Source organism: Palaemon carinicauda, chromosome 17, assembly GCF_036898095.1.
Source record: "Palaemon carinicauda isolate YSFRI2023 chromosome 17, ASM3689809v2, whole genome shotgun sequence".
NCBI lineage: Eukaryota > Metazoa > Arthropoda > Malacostraca > Decapoda > Palaemonidae > Palaemon > Palaemon carinicauda.
This window is the reverse complement of record NC_090741.1, coordinates 102,380,172-102,400,799: the sequence shown is the minus strand read 5'-3', so window position 1 is coordinate 102,400,799 and position 20,628 is coordinate 102,380,172. Positions and strand designations below refer to the sequence as shown.

Sequence of the window (20,628 nt, the reverse complement as noted above, 5' to 3'; positions counted from 1 at the left end):
TATCAAATTTTGAAGTAAGTCGTATTTTTTCTAACTGCCGTATACAGTACAAACCTGAGTCCTTTGATGGGGACCAGTTGCCATGTATTAAAATTAGCTATAAAATTCTTAATTTCTTCATTTTTTTTACATATATATTAAGCAATCTTCATACAGTATTTGATTATTAGAGATTAATGGCCTAACCACAGTATTATTGTACATTACTACACATGTACTATAACATAAGCAGAATTCTACTCTATGGTAGGTAAAGAACCGAAGACACAAAATGAAATTAAGTCTTGAAAAATCATTCTCCCAAATCGGCTAGCCTTGCAAAAATAAGCCAACATGCAGGTTGGTCACGTAAAACATCTAAAGAGCTCTTAAATGTAACAGTGTATATGCAAAAAAGAACAATATTAGTTAGGAGACAGGAATTGACACAATCAAATACAGGCACTTCTCACTTAACGACATACTCAGTTTTTGACAACTAGGAGTTCGGACGGCTTTACGACTGGTCCCATATTCGTTTAACAAAAATATCTGTAGTTGCAACATGCGCGGAGTGCAGTGGCAGCAAAATTATGAGTGTAATTATACGCAGCTGTGCATGATAATTTGGGCTGAGGCAACTAGCAGTGCAGCTCCCTTTCATCACCTTTCGCTACCTCGCATGGTTTTTCGTGTCCATTACCCAGTTGTTATAGGTTGAGAAGTGCTGTACTGTATTTTTTGCTTTCGATATTTGTATATACTTTTAAGATGTTGGTAAAAAGAAAGAGTACTACATCTCAAGGATCTTTTGCCAACAAGCAAAGGAGTTCTATCGATATTGACACGAAACTCAAGATTATCAATCAATATGAAGAAGGAAAGAAAGTTCAAACAATCCCTAGCAGTATAGACTTATTGCATTCTACAATATTTACCATCCAATAAGCCAGTCTGAGTGAAGGAGATGGCCAAGGCTACAACAGGATATAGTCTATTGCTTGGATAACAAGGCAGCAAATATGGAAAAATTGTTGGCCATTTGGTTTGACGACCAAATAAGCAAACGAGGGTCTATTAACCTCAACATACAGTAATTCAAAGTACAGCATCTTCAATATATTCAAATTATGTGAGGGAGAAGCATGCACGGAAACATTTACAGCAACCCACAGATGATTCCAGCGCTTTCGTCAAGGATTTCATTTTCAGAACTGTAATATTTATGGTGAAGCAGCAAGTGCAGATACAAAAGCAGCAAAAAAATTTATCAATGTTTTGGATAAGATCATCGAGGAAGGAGGCTATCTGCCAGAACAAATTTTCAACGTAGACGAGATGAGAATATTTTGGAAAAGAAATACGTAAAAGAACATATCTCCACAATGAGGCTATAAGTATGGCCAGATTCAAAGATCGAGTGATGTTGCTTTCAGGCGGAAATGTTGTATTGTTCCCAGAAACCATGTGCTTTAAAGAATATGAACAAGCTGCCAGTGTCTTACCGGGCAAACAGCAATGCATAGATGACTCAAGCTTTGTTCAAGGACTGGTAGAAAAACTGCTTTATACCAACAACCAGAGAATACTGCCTTCAAGAAATCACCTTCAAGATTCTGATTGTGTATTGATAAGTATTATGAATGCTTTTTATGACATCAATTACCAAAAATACTTGTTTCAAGTTATATGGACTGGGTAAAATAAGAAATGTCTGAAAAACTTACATTCAGGAGTGAATCCATACTCAGGGTTGAGCCTTAGTTTTAAGATAAGCTTAGGATAAAGATGTATAAGGATAGGTTGCATGGGGGAGTTTCATGATGCAACCAGTAAGGATGTCTCTTCTGGGTTAGGTTAGGTGGTGCCCCAATATTCTTTTCCCTTTTGTTCTACAGTATACAAGTTTGCAAAAGGGTTAAAAACAAAGGTATTATTGTAGAGTATTACAGGGCAATGTAACCTAGGAAAAAAAACTACTTTTTCTTATAGAAAAAAATACGCTCTCTTCGAAAATGACACTCGTTCCCGTCGTAAATGAACAGTTTCAGAAATATATACTGTATATATCTATATCCTACATTAATGGGGGACCCCCAGTGGGAACTCGGGGTTTTGGGTGGGGAAAACATACTGGGGAATCGATATATAATTGTAAAACAAGCCTTTTCTTCTCTATACATTATCTTCTTGAATGTATAATAAACGGAGGAAAATACAGAACTGTATAGCTGGATAAACTTTGGAGACGCCGTTGCAAAGACTGTCTCATGAAAAAATACAGTAACCAGTGCTGCCAACGTGTAATGTAGATCAAATATTAACGTATCATGCTAACATTAGCAATGTTTTCCATTTAATTTTTCACATTCTACTTGCCCGTTGTAGACGCTCTTGTACGTACTGTACATTTGTACATAGCAGGTTTCGACTTTCTGCGCAAAAACCCCGCCTCCCTGCGCAGAGACTTTCCCCCCACCAATAGGATTTCTTCTTCTCTAATCGTGAAATGCAACTGTTCGTCTCTCTACCAGCTCTGTTCAAGTCTATTACTTGATTAGCCATGTAATACCCTCTTATACATTTTACGTTTGACCCCAGTATTATTAGTTTTATTATCCGATACCTTATAAAATCACCTCCTTTTATATACCCATCAAATATTATTCATCATACATTCCATTTTATCTTCATATATTACTTTTATACATTTTGTTATTACCTTGTCACTCCCATATTTCACATAAATACTTGCTCTGGACAAGTTTCCCATTCTGTTCATTCATGTTTACTCTCTAGACTCCGTTGCTTTTCCGTTAACCTATCACGAACCCATACGTATGTAAAGTTTGCACAGGGGGGTTAATATTTCCCTAACCCCACCTTCCAACAAGCCCTTTTCCGTGGAAACCTTTGCCCAAGTCCCGTCTTTGTTAGTTCAAGTGACGTCTTTTGCTTATTTTACGATCTAAGTATTATAAAATTGTAACCGCTTCAGTAATCCACACTTGAATTTATTTTGGTGTATTCCAATGTTGATAATTTTCTTAAATCATGTAATGTAATATACCAACTTTTACAGTGTTTCAAGTGCAGTGCTAATCTAAGGCAAAACACTTAAGACACCACAGACTCAGTCACAACACCCCCATGACCCCTAAGTTACGACGGCACGGTCATAAAAGTAAGTCATTAATTTCTTTAACTTAAATGTTAGCGTGCGCAGCTCAACATTACTGCTTGCCAGTACATACGAGCTTGATGTTTTATTTTCATGCGAGTGAAGCAAGCTAATGGCGAAACAAGAACCATTATATATAATGTTATCGTAACAGTACTAACGTTACCGTAACGTGAGTGAAGTGATATAACAAAGGGCATTATATTGGGTTTGTGACCTGGGAACTTCTAGGTTAGGTTAGGTGGGTTTGTTAGGTTCTGTACCCCTTTTGTACTTTTTTATATATTGTGTAAAGGGTATAAGGAAAAATTATTCAAAATACACATGATAATAATACCGAATCATTGCTAACGTTAGTAATTCCACCGTAACTGTCGGGAATTTCGACCTGATCAATCAAAATTCCCGCCATTTGACTCCGCCTACGATTGCGTCAAATTGGAGGGAGAGGAGAGAACTCGCGGGCGAATGAATGTCGTTCAAGACGAGAATGTTTAGAACCAAAAAGAGAAACCGCCTGGTAGGGGAGGCGTTGAGACTAAAGAAATCGTCCACTTGTAATTTAAGATTAAGAAATATAACGTCATTCTATTGTAACATAATAAAAAAATCCAATCTAGAAATTTAGGTTCAGAAAAAATTGCGGGAAAAAGGTGACGTCGGAGGTTGCAGAGGCCCGCTCTGCCTCTTTGATCCGACGTCCCCAACCACAGTAAGTTCTAATTGTTCTCTCTCCCCACCCTAGTGTACCCAGGTCGGTTTCCATGTAGGTCTTGCTAGAGTTGTGTAAAATTTGTATCTGTAAATATTTCATCGATCCTTGTGCCAGGGGATCAGTGTTATTGTGTAAAGTACGTAAAAAGGTCTCGGTAAGGCGTTTATCGTGATAACTCTCTAAATGATTAATTAATTTTGCTAAAATCTTGAGTCCGATGCGGACATAGTTTTTTTTCAGTAACGCACATGTTCATTAAGTAAAGTGTCTCTTTGTATGTCAAGTAAAGGTTTATTTTTTTATATTTCTTTCGTATTAGATGATTATTTTTATAATAAATTTTGTTAAAATATAGCCGTATTCTACTTAATTTCCCGAATGGTTTTGAGAGGCTAGCCCTTAAGGCCTTGTGACACGCCCAGCACATCGGGCAACTTAGTAAACAGGTGAAATTTCGCCACATTTGGTCCTTCGAACCGGATCACAAGTGCTTCCCAGAGCCGGACGGGACTTAATTAAAATATGAGCTTTTGAGGGTGGGAGAGAAGTAACAATTAAAGGTCGTCTACGTCCCGATGTGCGATGGCCCACGTGGGTCAGTTTCTTTGAGTCCCTTCCTAACGTAAAGTTACCTTTCTTTCCTTGCTTTGCCAAACCCCCCCAAACGTAAAGTAAAGTTAATTAAGATGGCGGTGTCCACGATCGTGCACATCGAGGCGTCGATGGGCCTAATAAACGACTTACTTAGCGAAACGCAAAGGGCGCTATTAGAGACCTACTCTGAGTCCGTTTACCAGAATTTGGTAACAGAGTTGCAGGTAGAGGACCGACAGTTAAGAGAGCTATACAAAAGCCAGTGTGTGAAACTAGAATCTAGTATCGAAGCCCGAATCAGGCACACATTAGGTGAAGCTACACGCGCTTCTACCCTATTATATAATAGGATAGACAAAATGAAAGTCACTTCAACGGGGAATGTTGCCCTCCCCAGGTTGAAGCCGCTGCCTCTCCCCACGTTTGAAGAGGAAGTGCAAGAATACGCATCGTACCGTGAACTATTCACAATCCACGTGGATAGAAGAGCTGATTTAGACGAAGTGTCTAAATTCAAATATTTATTGGGGACGTTGGGCAAAGAGCCAGTTAGAATCATCAAATCTCTAAGTGTAACTGCCGCGAACTATAATGTAGCATTAGACCTATTAGATACGCAATATGGCAACGTGCACCAGACACTCGTGATTCTGCACCGCAAATTAGCCAACATCTTTGTGCCGTCACTAAACCCAGTAGAACTCAAAAGGTTCCGTTTTGAGTTGACCATCATTATTGAACAAATCAAAAGACTGAGTACCAATGACATAGGCCAGGGCATGATCATGAGCCTCATTAATCAAAAACTGTCAGAGGGAAAGCTCTACCGCAAAGTGGTAGAGCATTTGAGAAAATGCGACTATACGTTGGACGAGTTTTTCGAGGCAATAGATTTTATTGTGAGAATGCTAGAAGACGATGCGTTGCAGAGAGGCGACAGTCTTAAGAGTGACAAAAGACCAGACAGTAGTGTAAGACCGAAAACCCATCCCATCCACAATAATTCCTGCCCATTTTGTAGCGAACGGCATCCGCCTCACGGATGTCGCCAAGTCACTGTCGTAGCTGCTAGACGTCGCATTTTGCTAAAAAGGGTCTTTGTTTTAATCGCACGAAATCAGGCCATCGTAGCGATAAATGTCCCGTTTCAAATTCCTGTAGAAACTGTAATGCTAAGCACCACACTGCAATTTGCGATACGGGTAGACCGCAATCGATCCCTAGTCATAGTAGTAATAGTCAATCAACAACGTCCCGCCCCGTAGTAAATGCGACGCCTGCGCAGAACGAAACTGCCCCCCGTCCATCCAAAGTTAAAGTAGAATCTAAACCATGCACAAGCGCAAAGATCGCGCAGAGGTCTGATGTGGACCTCCCATGCACTATCTTGCCAACAGCCATGGCAGGTATCCAACTAAGGCAAGGTAGTAAGCGAGTCTGCCTATTTCTCGACTCAGGAAGCCAGAGGAGCTTCATCTCAGCAAAAATTGCCCGTCAATTAGGCCTACCGGTGGTGGGACGAGTATCCTTAAATATAGCTCCGTTTGGTTCCGAGGAAATAAGCGGACAATACGATGTAGTAAGTTGCAGGGTTGAAATGGGGAAAAGAATCGTGCGTATGAAGTTGGTGGCACACGAACACGTGGACGTCCCGATACATAACGCGGGTTATGTAAAGGTCAGACAGCATCTGTTGACCAAGGGAGTCACGTTAGCCGATCCAGCAAACCAATCAGATACCATGAAGGACGTACACATATTAGTTGGGGCTGATTATTTTAGCTATTTTATTATAGGTGTTGAAAAAGTAGATGGGATAAATCTTTTCTTGATGGTATGTCCCCGTACGGGAAGGTGCCACAGTGGCTGTTCCAAGGGGAAAAGATCGAACAAGTAAGAACGTTGAGAGTGTGCAGAGTCACGAACGAGCCATATCTGTGTGATGTAGACGAGTGGTGGCGATTAGACCGTGTTGGCATCGCCCCATCTGAGCAATACACTGTTCGCGAGGCCGAGGCCGTGCGAAAGGTATCGCAAAGCGTTGTGAGAAAACCTGAGGGATATCAGGTTAGCCTACCATTCGGGTCGGATGCTAGGCCAGAAACAAATTATCGTAACGCTGTGGCCCAGCTAGAGTCGTTGCAGACCAAATTCAGAAAGGATAGGAAATATTTTGAACAATATCAGGGAGTGATAGATAAATATATCGAAGCAGGATTTATATCAGAGGTGAAAAATCCCATAGTGGAAGGTTATTACATGCCACACTTTGGAGTTTAGAAAGACAGCCGTACCACCCCCCTTAGAATCGTGTTCAATGCCTCGGCAAAGTCAAAGGGTTGTAAGTCATTGAATGAATGTCTCTTACCTGGGCCCAATTTGGTAGAGGTAGCATATAGTTTGATCATAAGGTTTAGGTTGAACCGATATGCCATGTTAGCCGACATAAGTAAAGCATTCCATCGTGTTTTGTTAGATCCTCGTGATGCCAAATACACACGATTTCTGTGGCGCGAGGCAGCTGGTCGAGCGCTTACCTTCGCCTTTAGAGTCGTGGTGTTCGGCATCACAGCTAGTCCATTTTTGCTACAACAGATATTAAATTGTCATTTTAAAGAGGAAGGCCACCCAGATTTAGTAAAATCTTTTTATGTCGATAACTATCTGGCCACATTTGAGGATTTAGAACATATGAGGCAAGAGCATGAGTCTGTTCATAACATCTTAAAAGGGGCGGGTATGCCCTTGGAAGGGTGGGCAAGCAATCACTTGGCCTTCGATAGCGAGAAACAGTGGAGTGAGCCTGTGAGTGTGAACGTGCTCGGGCTGCGATGGGCCCGGGACGTGGACAGATTGTGTGTGAAAGAAAGTAAAAGGATCTGCGAGTTGGGGGAGGGATGGGTGCCTACGAAGCGTAGGGTACTTTCCCTGTTAGTCTCCATTTACGATCCGATAGGTTTGATAAGCCCATTATTTGTAAAGGGAAAACTTTTCCTCCAACAACTATGGGAGGATAATGTAGGTTGGGATGATGTGTTAGGAGAAGAAAGGGCTAAACAGGCAAGTGAATTGTTGAGTAATTTGTAAGCGGTGAGCGACATCACCTTTCAAAGATCGATAGGAAAAAGGGGTTTAGAACTTCATGTGTTCACCGATGCCAGCAGTAAGGCATATGGAGCAGTGGCATATACCAGGGACGATTGCAAACGGGTAAGTTTGGTTACTAGCAAAATTTGGATCACTCCGAAAGGGATGAGCAAACTGATGATCCCCAAGCTAGAGCTACTGGCCTTGTTGTTAGGCAGCAGACTAGCAAGAACACTCAAGGAACTGATCGAGCCACGGGAAATAGTAATGTGGACCGACAGTAAGGTAACGTTGGCATGGGTAGCATCTCCCGATGCCAGGTCTAATAAAAATGTGTTTGTTTCTAAGAGAGTGGCGGAGATTATTTTTATTCAGCAGGTTTGTAGTTTCAGTCTGAACCATGTCCCTACTCATCAGAACCCTGCCGATATCCTATCCAGAGGTGCAACGGCTCGACAATTGCAAGCTAACTCCCTGTGGAGGAACAGTCCAGAATTCCTCAGGACCACAGGAAAGCCTGTTCCTTGCAAGGGGGAAGATCCACAACATCAAACTCACGTAGTAGCGGCGGTACAGGAATTAAGGGAGGAGATGTGTCCTACCCCCCCAGGCGAGATTTGGGACATCCTGAAAAGGGAAGTAGGGTTCCAATTCTTGTTGAGAGTAGTCAGACTAATTTTAAAGTTTACTAAGATAGAACGGCATCCGTTCAGTATTGTTGTCCAATTAGAGCAAAAACATTATTTGCCTACTGTTTATGCTTACTTAGAGGGCGGAGTCAGACCCCCTCGTGAAGTTGCTAATTTTGTCAGACAGTTGAATCTAGTTTTAGTAGATAATCTCATCTGCACCAGGGGACGAGTGTCCCACGTAGGAGAAACTGATCAGTTAATTCTCTTGTCAGCCAAAGGGCATTTAGTTAGGATGTATTTAAATTATTTACATCAGTTACATTTGCATTGTGGGGTGAATACTCTGATAGGTATCTTTCGACAGAAATGTTGGGTGGCGGGTCTACGTTCCATTGCGAAGCAAACCGTGCGGCAATGCCCCGAATGCAAGCTAGCCTTCCAGCCTCTAACGAGACAGCCACCACCAACCCCCCTGCCAAAGGAAAGGATCACCCTCACAAAACCCTTCACAGCGGTCGGAGTGGACCACACAGCAGCCATACAAACTGAAACGCGGCCAGGATATATACTTATCATAACCTGCATGGCTAGCAGAGCCGTGTACCTTGACTTTTGTCCCTCTTTGGAAGCAGAAGAATTCGTGTTGGCACTAAGACGGTTTAGTGCCACCCATGGTGCCCCGCAGCTCATCATGTCCGATAACCATCAAACCTTCAAGGCTGCCAGCCACCTCCTGCAGGGACTTTACGAAGAAGATGAAGTCCAGCAGTTCTTGAGGAAAACTGGCATAAAGTGGCGGTTTCAGACGCCCTGTGCACCTTGGAAAGGTGGGTTCTTCGAGCGTTTGATAGGAGTAACGAAACGGACCCTCCAGATAGCCCTCGGAAAGAAGTACCTGCCGGACGCCCACGAGCTAACCCTCGTGAAAGAAGCAGAAGCAGTGGTGAACAATCGGCCGCTTATGTACAGCGGTGACGAGCGCGAGGATGAAGTCCTCACCCCCTCCCATTTGCTAAGAGGACACCAAGTCCACCTCATGGCACCAATCGTGCCGGACGACCATCTCGACACAACCTTCACCTCTCGGAAGCTACGTGATCGTTACATAAGACTGACAGATTTACTGAAGGCGTTCCGAGAACGATGGAGAAGGGAATACTTGAGTGCCTTGAGAGCCCGGCACGACTGTCGGTCCGGGGAACCCTCCAAGCTACACCCCGGAGACATCGTGCTAGTTAAACAAGAAAATAAGAAAAGAGCTACATGGCCTCTTGGACGTGTCGTGGAGACTTATCCTGACGACGATGGAGTCGTGCGTTCGGCTAAAGTGTTGTTCGAGGGTGTCGAGTCGCTGCGAGCTGTCAGCCACCTGGTTCCCCTAGAAATAGCCCCCTCTGAGGATGATGATGGAGGAGAAGACGACGACGACGGCGATGACGGAGAAGAGGGCGCGTACAGTTCGACAGCAGGAATGCCAGGGATAGTGGAGACGTCTGGGGACGACCAGGATATGGCACCAGCTACGACAACTCAACAACCAGCCACAGGAAAAGACGACAACGACGAGAAAGGTGAGAACTATGCAGTTAGTGAGAGAAGTGAAAATGAAACGGAATCAGAGCAGACGAACGCACAAGGACGTTCTGCACGCCCATTGAGAAGGGCTGCCGCGAAACAGCGAGAACTGATGGACTGTCTGCTGAAAGGTGACGATATATAAAACGTAGCTGTAAACAATGAGTGAAAAAGGGGAGTGTCCTATCTGGGAGGTAGGGAGGGTGGAGTTTGTGAGGTGTGCATGAATCTGCGGAAGTTGGAAGTGCGTAGGGGGTGGAGAACGGGGACGGGATGGTCTCTCGTGCGTACAGACCGAGCGTTGCACAGAACCAGCCCCTCCCTCTTGTACTCCATCAAGTAACAGCCTGCATGTAGCAGCGCTATATAAGTCTCGATTATTATGAGTTAAAGCAGACTGAACTTGAATTGTTATGTATGCATTTCCATTGGCATTTTCTGATTGTCTTAGGCCCATTGCCTAATTGCCTTTGCATTTGAATTGTTATGTATGCATTTCCATTGCCATTTTCTGATTGTCTTAGGCCCATTGCCTAATTGCCTTTGAATTGTTATGTATGCATTTCCATTGCCATTTTCTGATTGTCTTAGGCCCATTGCCTAATTGCCTTTGCATTTGAATTGTTATGTATGCATTTCCATTGCCATTTTTGCCATTTTCTGATTGTCTTAGGCCCATTGCCTAATTGCCTTTGCATTGGAATTGTCATGTATGCATTCCCATTGTTATTTTGGTTTGTTTTAGGCCCATTGCCTACTTGCTTTGCCATTTGAATTTTGTAATATGTATGTGTACATTACCACTAATTTCTGCTGTTCCTTATGTGTATTATACACGAGTACATTAGAATTGCTAGGCCCATTGCCTAATTTGAACTGTTGTATGGCTATATGTATATTATTGATTGTGTTTATTGCCCCGGGGTAACATTGCTGTGTTGTACATTATGCGTACTCTGTTCGAGTCGTTGCGGAGCGCTACGCAGCGAGCCTAACAGAGTCTCGGAGTAAGTCACTCCCCCCACCCCGAGTCCAGCCCTGTCCAATTGACCGACGTTTCATCGCTCCTTATTTGGGGCGTGGAGGATGTCGGGAATTTCGACCTGATCAATCAAAATTCCCGCCATTTGACTCCGCCTACGATTGCGTCAAATTGGAGGGAGAGGAGAGAACTCGCGGGCGAATGAATGTCGTTCAAGACGAGAATGTTTAGAACCAAAAAGAGAAACCGCCTGGTAGGGGAGGCGTTGAGACTAAAGAAATCGTCCACTTGTAATTTAAGATTAAGAAATATAACATCATTCTATTGTAACATGATAAAACAATCCAATCTAGAAATTTAGGTTCAGAAAAAATTGCGGGAAAAAGGTGACGTCGGAGGTTGCAGAGGCCCGCTCTGCCTCTTTGATCCGACGTCCCCAACCACAGTAAGTTCTAATTGTTCTCTCTCCCCACCCTAGTGTACCCAGGTCGGTTTCCATGTAGGTCTTGCTAGAGTTGTGTAAAATTTGTATCTGTAAATATTTCATCGATCCTTGTGCCAGGGGATCAGTGTTATTGTGTAAAGTACGTAAAAAGGTCTCGGTAAGGCGTTTATCGTGATAACTCTCTAAAAGATTAATTATTTTGCCAAAATCTTGAGTCCGATGCGGACATAGTTTTTTTTCAGTAACGCACATGTTCATTAAGTAAAGTGTCTCTTTGTATGTCAAGTAAAGGTTTATTTTTTTTATATTTCTTTCGTATTAGATGATTATTTTTATAATAAATTTTGTTAAAATATAGCCGTATTCTACTTAATTTCCCAAATGGTTTTGAGAGGCTAGCCCTTAAGGCCTTGTGACACGCCCAGCACATCGGGCAACTTAGTAAACCGGTGAAATTTCGGCACAGTAACGTTGGTAACGCTGTGTATCACCGCAACGTTGGTAACGTTGTCTACCGTTGGTAACGTTGCTAATGTTACCGTTCGCAGTACATACGTGAGTTAAGAGACACCGAATTTGAATAAGTCATTATATTTATGTATTTTAACAAAATATATATAATAAAAGACATTATATTTAACAATTTTAACAGAAAATATATGTTTTCCTGTAGAAAATAACGAGATTTAACCGGTTTTCACCTTCATATCATCTGTAATAACAGCAACCATTTCGGCAACTTAAAGTTAGTCGAATTGGTTGATCTGTTTGTTTGCGGTCGAATTGAAGGTAAAATTCTGTTAAATCACATTATTTACTATAGGAAAACATATATTTTCTGTTCAAAATAACACCCTGTAATACAATACAACAATACCAAAATGAATGAATTATAGGGCTTGACCATCATCATACATACTGTAGAACTCCATTGTTCAGAGTATCTATGAACAAGCCAAGAACATTCTTTTCTGCATTAGTTATATTGTGCTATGTAAATATTTACACTTTAACCCAATAACCTATGCTTGGAGAATAATGCATAAAGTTCCTCCCTCGGTAAAGGTGAGGCGTCTTAGGCAAAGTTAGGAGGGGAAACCTTAAGTTACATCGTATGACTACTTTTTTTTCCTTGTGAAATATATATTTTTTCTGGTGTAGCTTCCTGTGTTTCAGACGGATTTCCAACTTAAAACAAAGGGTTTTCCAGATATCGACACCCAAAATAGTTTAACGCCTAAAACTAGACTAGAAGCCCCTTTTTCCGAAATAATTACAGGGTTTCTTAAGCACAATTGCACAGGTACCCATCTAATAAGAAAGGAACATCAGTAGGCCTTAACATTACAAACTTCGTACCCTACAAACAGGCTAATTTAGGTTTTCCCAATACCCAATAATTGACGACAAACGAATACTTACCATTCTCTATTGAAGTTCGTCATCTACGAAACACCCAATAGAATTAATGTGACAATTTCCTCTGTGACGTAGGTTTCGTGCAGTACGTACAGCGAGTACGGAACGCGTACGACCTGGTTTTGGCTAACAATGCCTTTTGTTTACTTTTGTTGACATGACATCTGCTTGAAGGATTCTTCTTCTTTCTACTTCGTCCCTTCGGATAAGAGAGTTTTTCTTTTAAATGTAAAAGAAACTTAAGTTTTGGTAAATTATGATATTTGATTAAGATTTTATAGTTTGAATAAAATCCTAACTAAAGCTCTATCTTTTGCTATGGTTTATCGTGTTACAATTTTTTTTATCATCTTTATCAGCATATCAAAGCCGATGATATGGTTATCAACTAATTTTTCTACATAAATATTACAATCTCCTGTGAAAAGAGGAGTTCATATTGTTGCTAAGGCATTATGCCAGAGTGCATAGAGACTAGGAATACCATTCTGAGGCAATATTCTCCTTAAAATAAAAGTTTAAAAAGTTTTAATCATGGGTTGGACGAGAGGAAGCGGGGACAAAGATTTAAAAAGCTAAAATGCTCCAATACCCTATAAATATGATTCATATCGCCTGGCACAAAGCCATACATAGGCTCTATATGTGTTTATATAATTAGATGATTCACGCACACATCTTACAGGGGAAGATACTTTGAGCTTCCAAAATTTAGCGAGAAAATTGCAGTATTAGAATTACTAAACAGGCAATAATTTATCTATTTACGAAAACAGAACGAACCAGAAAAATCAAGCATACCAGATTATCAACTCCATCATAAAATAATGTTCGGTAGTCTACTTATCAGTTAGGGCTACACTGCACAGAACTACGAAAAAAAACTAAGATAAAGATTACGTTATTGAAACTAAACTAATTCAAATATATTTGTACTAACATCAACTTCCTTCTGCCTATTGTTGCACAATGATAGGCTTTTTTTTATATAAAATTTCTTCTTTATTATTTATTCTTATGTTTATTAGCATAAGATATTTCTATGCAAAAATAAAGAAAAAGAAGTGTGTATATCGTGTGGTCTAATTTAGATTTACTTTCCTTTCTCAAAAAAAAAAAAAATCGAATAAGAATATGAAGACGTTCGCCACCTCTTCCTGTTAGTCGTATCTGTTCAATTAAAATCAGTGATATCAGTATGATTTTTTTTTTGTTTCACCCTGTATTTTACCTTAATATCGAAGCATATCTACCTCCCTATAAATGGTTATTTTTCTACTTTCCTTACATCAATATTCATTCAGGTAGTCTTAACATCATAATTGCACAAATATAGCCTTTACCAAAAGCAATACATTTACAACGTGAGGCACTTCTCGCCCACTCTTATCACTGAATTTCAATACCTTATTGTAGTCCAATGGCTCTTGCATCAGAACTCCCGGAAATTCCTCAACAGGTATTTTAAGATTACAGTAAATACAACGCAGGCAATAACTAGTTCATTTTCTACCATCGAAAATTAAATATACATTTTCCTTCACTATCTGTTAGCTTTCAATGTTACTGATTACTTACGCTACATATAATTATTATTATTATTATTATTATTATTATTATTATTATTATTATTATTATTATTATTATTATTATTATTATTATTATTATTATTATTATTATTATTATTATTATTATTATCCGGTTTGGATCGCTAATAACTCAGCTAATTTTAAAGTGTTTGCTTACAAACTTAAGCTTCAGTATGACCAATATGAAGGAAGTATAAATCAAGAAAATCATGCAGGTGCATACAGCGGCCCCTATGCACAAAGCAAAATTCATTTAAAACGATTACTCTTCGGAATCTCAAGAACTGCGGTATCAGTTGCCTTCAAATTTTTTCTGGAGATACCTTGGGATATGGTCTAGTGCATGCGCAAGTCTGAGTCAATTCTATACGGTAGTTTATGACATATCACGACATCAAAAAATAGCTGCCACATGGTCGAAGATGCTAAATCAGAAACTACACGGTCGATTTAAACCAAATTTGGTGGAAATGTAGAGGGTCATGAGACAACATAAACTGTGCAATATGAATTACCTTGACCTCAAGGTCACAGGACGACTTTTGTGAATAGATTTTATCTTTGAAAAGATGAAAAACTCTAGGTTGCTAGCCAGCCCGATTTTATGCAAGCTTTCATCCGATCCTGCAAAGTAGGGGTTAGGTGGCATTTCAAGGCAACCTAGTCAGTAAAATGCTGGTTACTAGGTTTAAAAATAGTTTAGGTCCCTTTCTAGGCCTATAATCAATAATATTCTATTTCCAATCTTCTAAAGTTTCAATATGCCTAAAAGCAAATTATTGGCAAATTGTGTGAGGAGTTCTTTATAAGAATTGCTTCATCAATTCTATTGTTCTCTAGTTATTATTATTATTATTATTATTATTATTATTATTATTATTATTATTATTATTATTATTATTATTATTATTACAGGATAAGCTATAACAATAGTTGGAAAAGCAAGATGCTATAAGACCAGGGGCTCCAACACGGAAAAGTATCTCAGTGAGGAAGGTACAGAAATAAACTACAAGAGAAGAATAAACAACTAAAATGAAATATTTCAAAAACAGTAACATTGAATTAGATCCTTCACATATAAACTATAAAAACTTCAGACAAACAAGATAAGATAAGCAACGTGCCCGATAGTACCCCCAAGCAAGAGAACTCTAATCCAAGACAGTGGAAGGCCATGGTACAGAGGCTATGGCACTACCTAAGACAAGAGAATAAAGGTTTGATTTTGGAATATCCTTCTCCTAGAAGAGCTGCTTACCATAGCTAAAGAGTCTCTTCTACCCTTACGAAGAGGAGGCTAGCCATTGAACAATTACATTGCAGTAGTTAACCCCTTGAGAGAAGAATTGTTTGGTAATCTCAGCGTTGTCAGGTGAATGAGAACAGAGGAGAATGTGGTAATAATAAGCCAGACTATTTGGTATAAGTGTAGGCAAAGAAAAAATGAGCAGTAACCAGAGAGAGGGATCCGATGTAGTACTGTCTGGCCAGCCAAAGGACCCAGTAACTCTCTAGTGGTAGTATTTCAACGGGTGGCTGTTGCCATGGCAAACCTAATATATTACTCAATTTCTTCCAATTTAGTTTAGTTCACAATATACAATTTTACTTCCTCTTAATAACAAGAAAAAACTGTTAGTGTCGGTTGTCATAAAGAATGCTTTATGAAATGTGAAATAAAGTTTTTGAAACTCAAAATCATCTGGTGTCATAAAGACAGGACTGAGTATGACGCATACCGTAACATAAATTTCTTCCATTATTTTATATAATTTGTCCCTCATTCCTAATGATAAACAAATTGGATTTACAAGCACAGTGGGTTCACCATAGCCGCTATCATAATTCATATTTCTACTGAAGGAAAATTGCATTTGGCAAACAAAGGAAAGACACGACGTCCACTTCACTCTACTCCTTAGTCCTCTTACTAAAAAATGCAGGCCGAAAGGATAGGCAATCGAGTGTCTTTATAGATCACGAGTCTGACTCTAATAAATGATATAAGTTTAACACCAAAGAAGACGATAAATGTCCACTTTCAAAATGGATAATATTTCAATCTATTTATCAGGATTTAGCTGTTTGGAAATGCTTTCTTCTTTATAGAATCAAAGGTTTTTTTAATATATCTTAATGATATCAAAGAGATATTATAATCAATATCTTTCGATTAGAGATAAAAAATGGCTGTTTACACAAGATTGTCGAGATTTGTTGAAGATTGCAAGGACACGTCATTTTCCATTGGCTGTTTGTCTCACTCTCAACCTTTCTTGTTATCAGCAGCTGATGTCATCGTGTTTAGCCTTTACTAGTTTTGTTTGTTGCCACTGATAAAGTATTTTGATATCTAAATTGTATTATAAAAATATAGACAAACATATAGAGTAGTATTGTATATTCCTGCCCTGGAATTTACGAAATCATTTATTGGGGGTGCATACAAACATGTTTTGCATTTTCTAAACCAAAGTTATATTGGAATAATGAAAAGAACATTCATATATATAATTTATTTGTGACTTAAAATTCACAAAATCAATAACGGATGTTATTCATACTCAACAAGTTTTCAAGTAACAATAAGCATTACCAGTTGTGTTATGAACTTCACAAAATTTTACACTTTCATACTCAACACATTATGACATATACAGTATATATATATATATATATATATATATATATATATATATATATATATATATATATATATATATATAAATATATATATATATATATATATATATATATATATATATATATATATATATATATATATATATATATATATATATATATATATATATATATATATATATATTGTGTGTGTGCGAATGCTTGCAAGCTTATAATAATTATAAAAGTTTTTATTTCCTGTTCACTTGAATATTAATTAATATTTGCTTGAATTATTGCAGCAAATGGCGTTACTAAGACCATGGTCATCGAACATGGTAGTCGTCAATATCATACCGAGGCTTATTAAGCTTCCCTATGAACGAAAGCTTAAACCTCAGCGAGACTCGAAGCTTAACCTAAAAGTTATCGTTTTTCATTTCGAAAAAAAGATGCAAATTGTTTACAAATAAAGATTCGAAAATTCTAAACAGCTTGTGGAAAAAGTCTTGATTTTTTAGAAATTGTAAAATTGCAAGAAAATTAGTCGTAGAAGAAGAAGAGAGAGAGGAATAAATAGTTATATACTGAGAATGGCAACTATAGAAAATGGAAAATATGACCACAATGTCATCACCCTGAATATCCGTATCCATTTGATTTTCCATTTCGATATCCATTCTTCTTTCCATTCCCATTGGAGTAGCCGTTTCCGTTGGCAGCTCCATTCCTTTTGGTGTAGCCATTTCCGTTGCCGTTGATAACACCATTACCATTGGTGTAGCCATTTCCGTTGCCATTGGTGTAGCCATTTCCATTGCCATTGGTGTAGCCCTTTCCGTTGCCATTTCCATTGCCATTGGTGTAACCATTTCCATTGCCATTGGTGTAGCCATTTCCATTGCCATTACCGTTGCCATTGGTGAAGCCATTTCCATTGCCATTGGTGTAACTATTTCCGTTGCCATTGGTGTAGCCATTTCCGTTGCCATTTCCATTGCCATTGGTGTAACCATTTCCATTGCCATTGGTGTAGCCATTTCCATTGCCATTACCGTTGCCATTGCTGTAACCATTTTCATTGCCATTGGTGTAACCATTTCCATTGCCATTGGTGTAACCATTTCCGTTGCCATTGGTGTAGCCATTTCCGTTGCCATTTCCATTGCCATTGGTGTAACCATTTCCATTGCCATTACCGTTGCCGTTGCCATTGCCATTACCATTGCCATTGGTGTAACCATTACCGTTGCCATTGCTGTAACCATTTCCATTGCCATTGCTGTAACCATTTCCATTGCCATTGGTGTAACCATTTCCGTTGCCATTGGTGTAGCCATTTCCGTTGCCATTTCCATTGCCATTGGTGTAACCATTTCCATTACCATTAATAGCACCATTACCATTGGTGTAGCTATTTCCATTGACAGCACCATTACCGTTGGTGTAGCCATTTCCATTGACAGCACCATTACCGTTGGTGTAGCCATTTCCATTGACAGCACCATTACCATTGGTGTAGCCATTTCCATTACCGTTGGTGTAGCCATTTCCATTGACAGCACCATTACCGTTGGTGTAGCCATTTCCATTGGCTATGACAACTCCATTACCATTTCCATTGACACCACCATTGCCATTGCCATTGACTCTGCCAATGTCAGCGTTGAGGCCGAAGAACTGAGGCGAGCTGGAGCAGTCGACGTTGTAATACCAATCACACACGAAGAACTGCTGGTGGAAGATGGTCCCGTTGGGGCACAGGAAGGAGTCCAGTCTCCCGTCCGCCTGGCAGATGTGGAACACCTGCGGAGGATCATTTATTATTATTCGAAGGAGGAGACTGACCAGATCAATGAGTCAAAAACGACTCTAATAGAGCTGGGCTGATTAAATTCGAGGAGAAAAATATCCATATTAAAGCTAAATCAAAGGGTAAAATTAGACATTGAATATATGGATGAAAATATAGATAAATTCTTTGGTAAAAATATGGGGTAAATAGAATGTAAATCTTACATAAAAACCTGCTTCTTACAATATTTAGATTTCCAAAAACAGAAATTCTCAGAGTCCATAAAAAGTCAATAAAACTTTTCTCACTCTCTTAGAAAGTTTATAGTCGCTGAAAATATGTTTTATAGTTAAAATCCAGTCACACTCATTGCACCTGAGAACTGCTTCACGAGGTGAGCACACCACATACCCATGCGTCAGTTTTGTGTGACATTTACGCAACATTGTTAAAATTACTTCAGTCCTCCTTTCTTTTTGCACTGAATATTCCCACAGAGAAACAAATATCTTTATTTCAATTGAGATTAATAAGGGACTTAATAGGAATGACTCTATTCTCAAGTCAGGTCTACCTCATTTCCTGTTTTTCATGTCCCGTCTTTGGAGTGAAGGGTTATGTCGAACCTTTTAGGTCTAACCTGTCTTGCTTTCCAAAGAGGTTTCACCATCTTCTGAAAGATGCTATTGTTGTGTATTTTCCTATGATAGTCTCTACAGTTTGAAGAATGTAATTCTACCTATCTTTAAAGAATGGTCTTTGTCTTTGGAATTATATTACGCAGCTGTCATTCTTTATATGGACTTTTATTCTGAATGATCTTATTCTACTGTTCTTCCTTGAATGGTCTACTCATTATGAAGCATACTATTTTACATTTCCTCCAAAGATAGCCTTTGGAAGCTGTTCTTTCTCTAGGTCAAAATTTCTAATACATTTTAGCCAAACCATTATAGAAAAGATGAAGAGTTCACATAATTATCGAACATACTAATCAATATAACATTGATCTCCCTAACAAATAAAAGGGCCTCCGGATTTGTCAAAAATATGCTCTTAAACCTTATCAAACATTTTTGTCTAACACTTCTGCCAATGATCAGCTTGAGATTTCTAAATCTAAAGTAAAGTATAAATGATAAGTTTAAAAAGAAAAAAAAAACTTAAGGCAGTTTACCACATAAAAGCAGAACACCTGAAAAAAAAAAACTTTGCCTGGAATTTTAGCAACACTTCAACTACTTACAACATGCTAAAAAAAAAAAAAAAAAAAAAAAAAAAGCTGTTTTTTTGTAAGAACCAAATGCCATTGAACTATGACAGTAATATAATTTCTTAGATTAACATTTAACTTGAAAACTTGTTAATTATTTTTCCTTGTATATTTTGAAAGATAAACACTTAAATTGAATTTATCATGAAGTAAATCAAGATAAAATTCCATAAGGAAAACTAACGGGAATCTGAAAGTTGAATTTATCAGGGGGAATTTGATCTTGGGTAAATCGAAGCTAGGCTACATTTCTAAGGAAAAACTAAAATGTAAAACTTCTCTCTCTCTCTCTCTCTCTCTCTCTCTCTCTCTCTCTCTCTCTCTCTCTCTCTCTCTCTCTCTCTCTCTCTTATTTATAAGTAAACAGTAGACGAATTTAATTACCTGGCATCTTGCTTCAGAGGAAATATCAGCATAGTACCCAGGAAGGAGACCGTCGCAAACGAATTCCGTGATGGGCACTGATGCCAAAATGGGGTAGTCTTGCCCGGGCACACCGCCTCCCGGGATGGCTTCGGCCAAGGCTGCTAATCCGTTCACAGCGAAACCGTTTCCATTGATGCCGTTAACTCCGAAGCCGTTGCCGTTGGTGTAAGCTCCATTACCATTGCCATTGCTATAGGCGCCGTTGCCGTTGACTGCAATTCCGTTGCCGTTACCATTCGTGTATACTCCATTACCGTTTCCGTTGACTACATTGCCGTTTGTGTATGCACCGTTGTCATTGCCATGAGCAC

General features: G+C 39.2%; 2 protein-coding genes across 3 annotated transcripts in view; both read right to left on the bottom strand.

Annotated features, from left to right (window-relative positions):
• The window catches only part of LOC137656871 (uncharacterized), a 99,996-nt gene extending 87,183 nt beyond the window's left edge, over positions 1-12,813 (bottom strand). Inside the window, exon 1 of one of the 2 annotated variants that reach the window (XM_068391240.1) lies at positions 12,613-12,813. In XM_068391240.1, the coding sequence (XP_068247341.1) occupies positions 12,613-12,615 (3 nt within the window). In that variant the 5' untranslated portion in view covers positions 12,616-12,813. The remainder of the gene's footprint in view (positions 1-12,612) is intronic. The other variant, XM_068391239.1, reaches the window with a different exon arrangement.
• A 4,613-nt stretch (positions 12,814-17,426) lies between these two features.
• LOC137656494 (circumsporozoite protein-like) overlaps positions 17,427-20,628 on the bottom strand; it is a 10,340-nt gene continuing 7,138 nt past the window's right edge. Inside the window, exons 2-3 of the mRNA XM_068390669.1 lie at positions 20,276-20,628; positions 17,427-18,629 (exon numbers count right to left, since the gene is read on the bottom strand). The exon at positions 20,276-20,628 is cut by the window's right edge and continues 309 nt beyond it. Coding sequence (XP_068246770.1) covers positions 17,457-18,629; positions 20,276-20,628 — 1,526 coding nt within the window. The 3' untranslated portion in view covers positions 17,427-17,456. The remainder of the gene's footprint in view (positions 18,630-20,275) is intronic.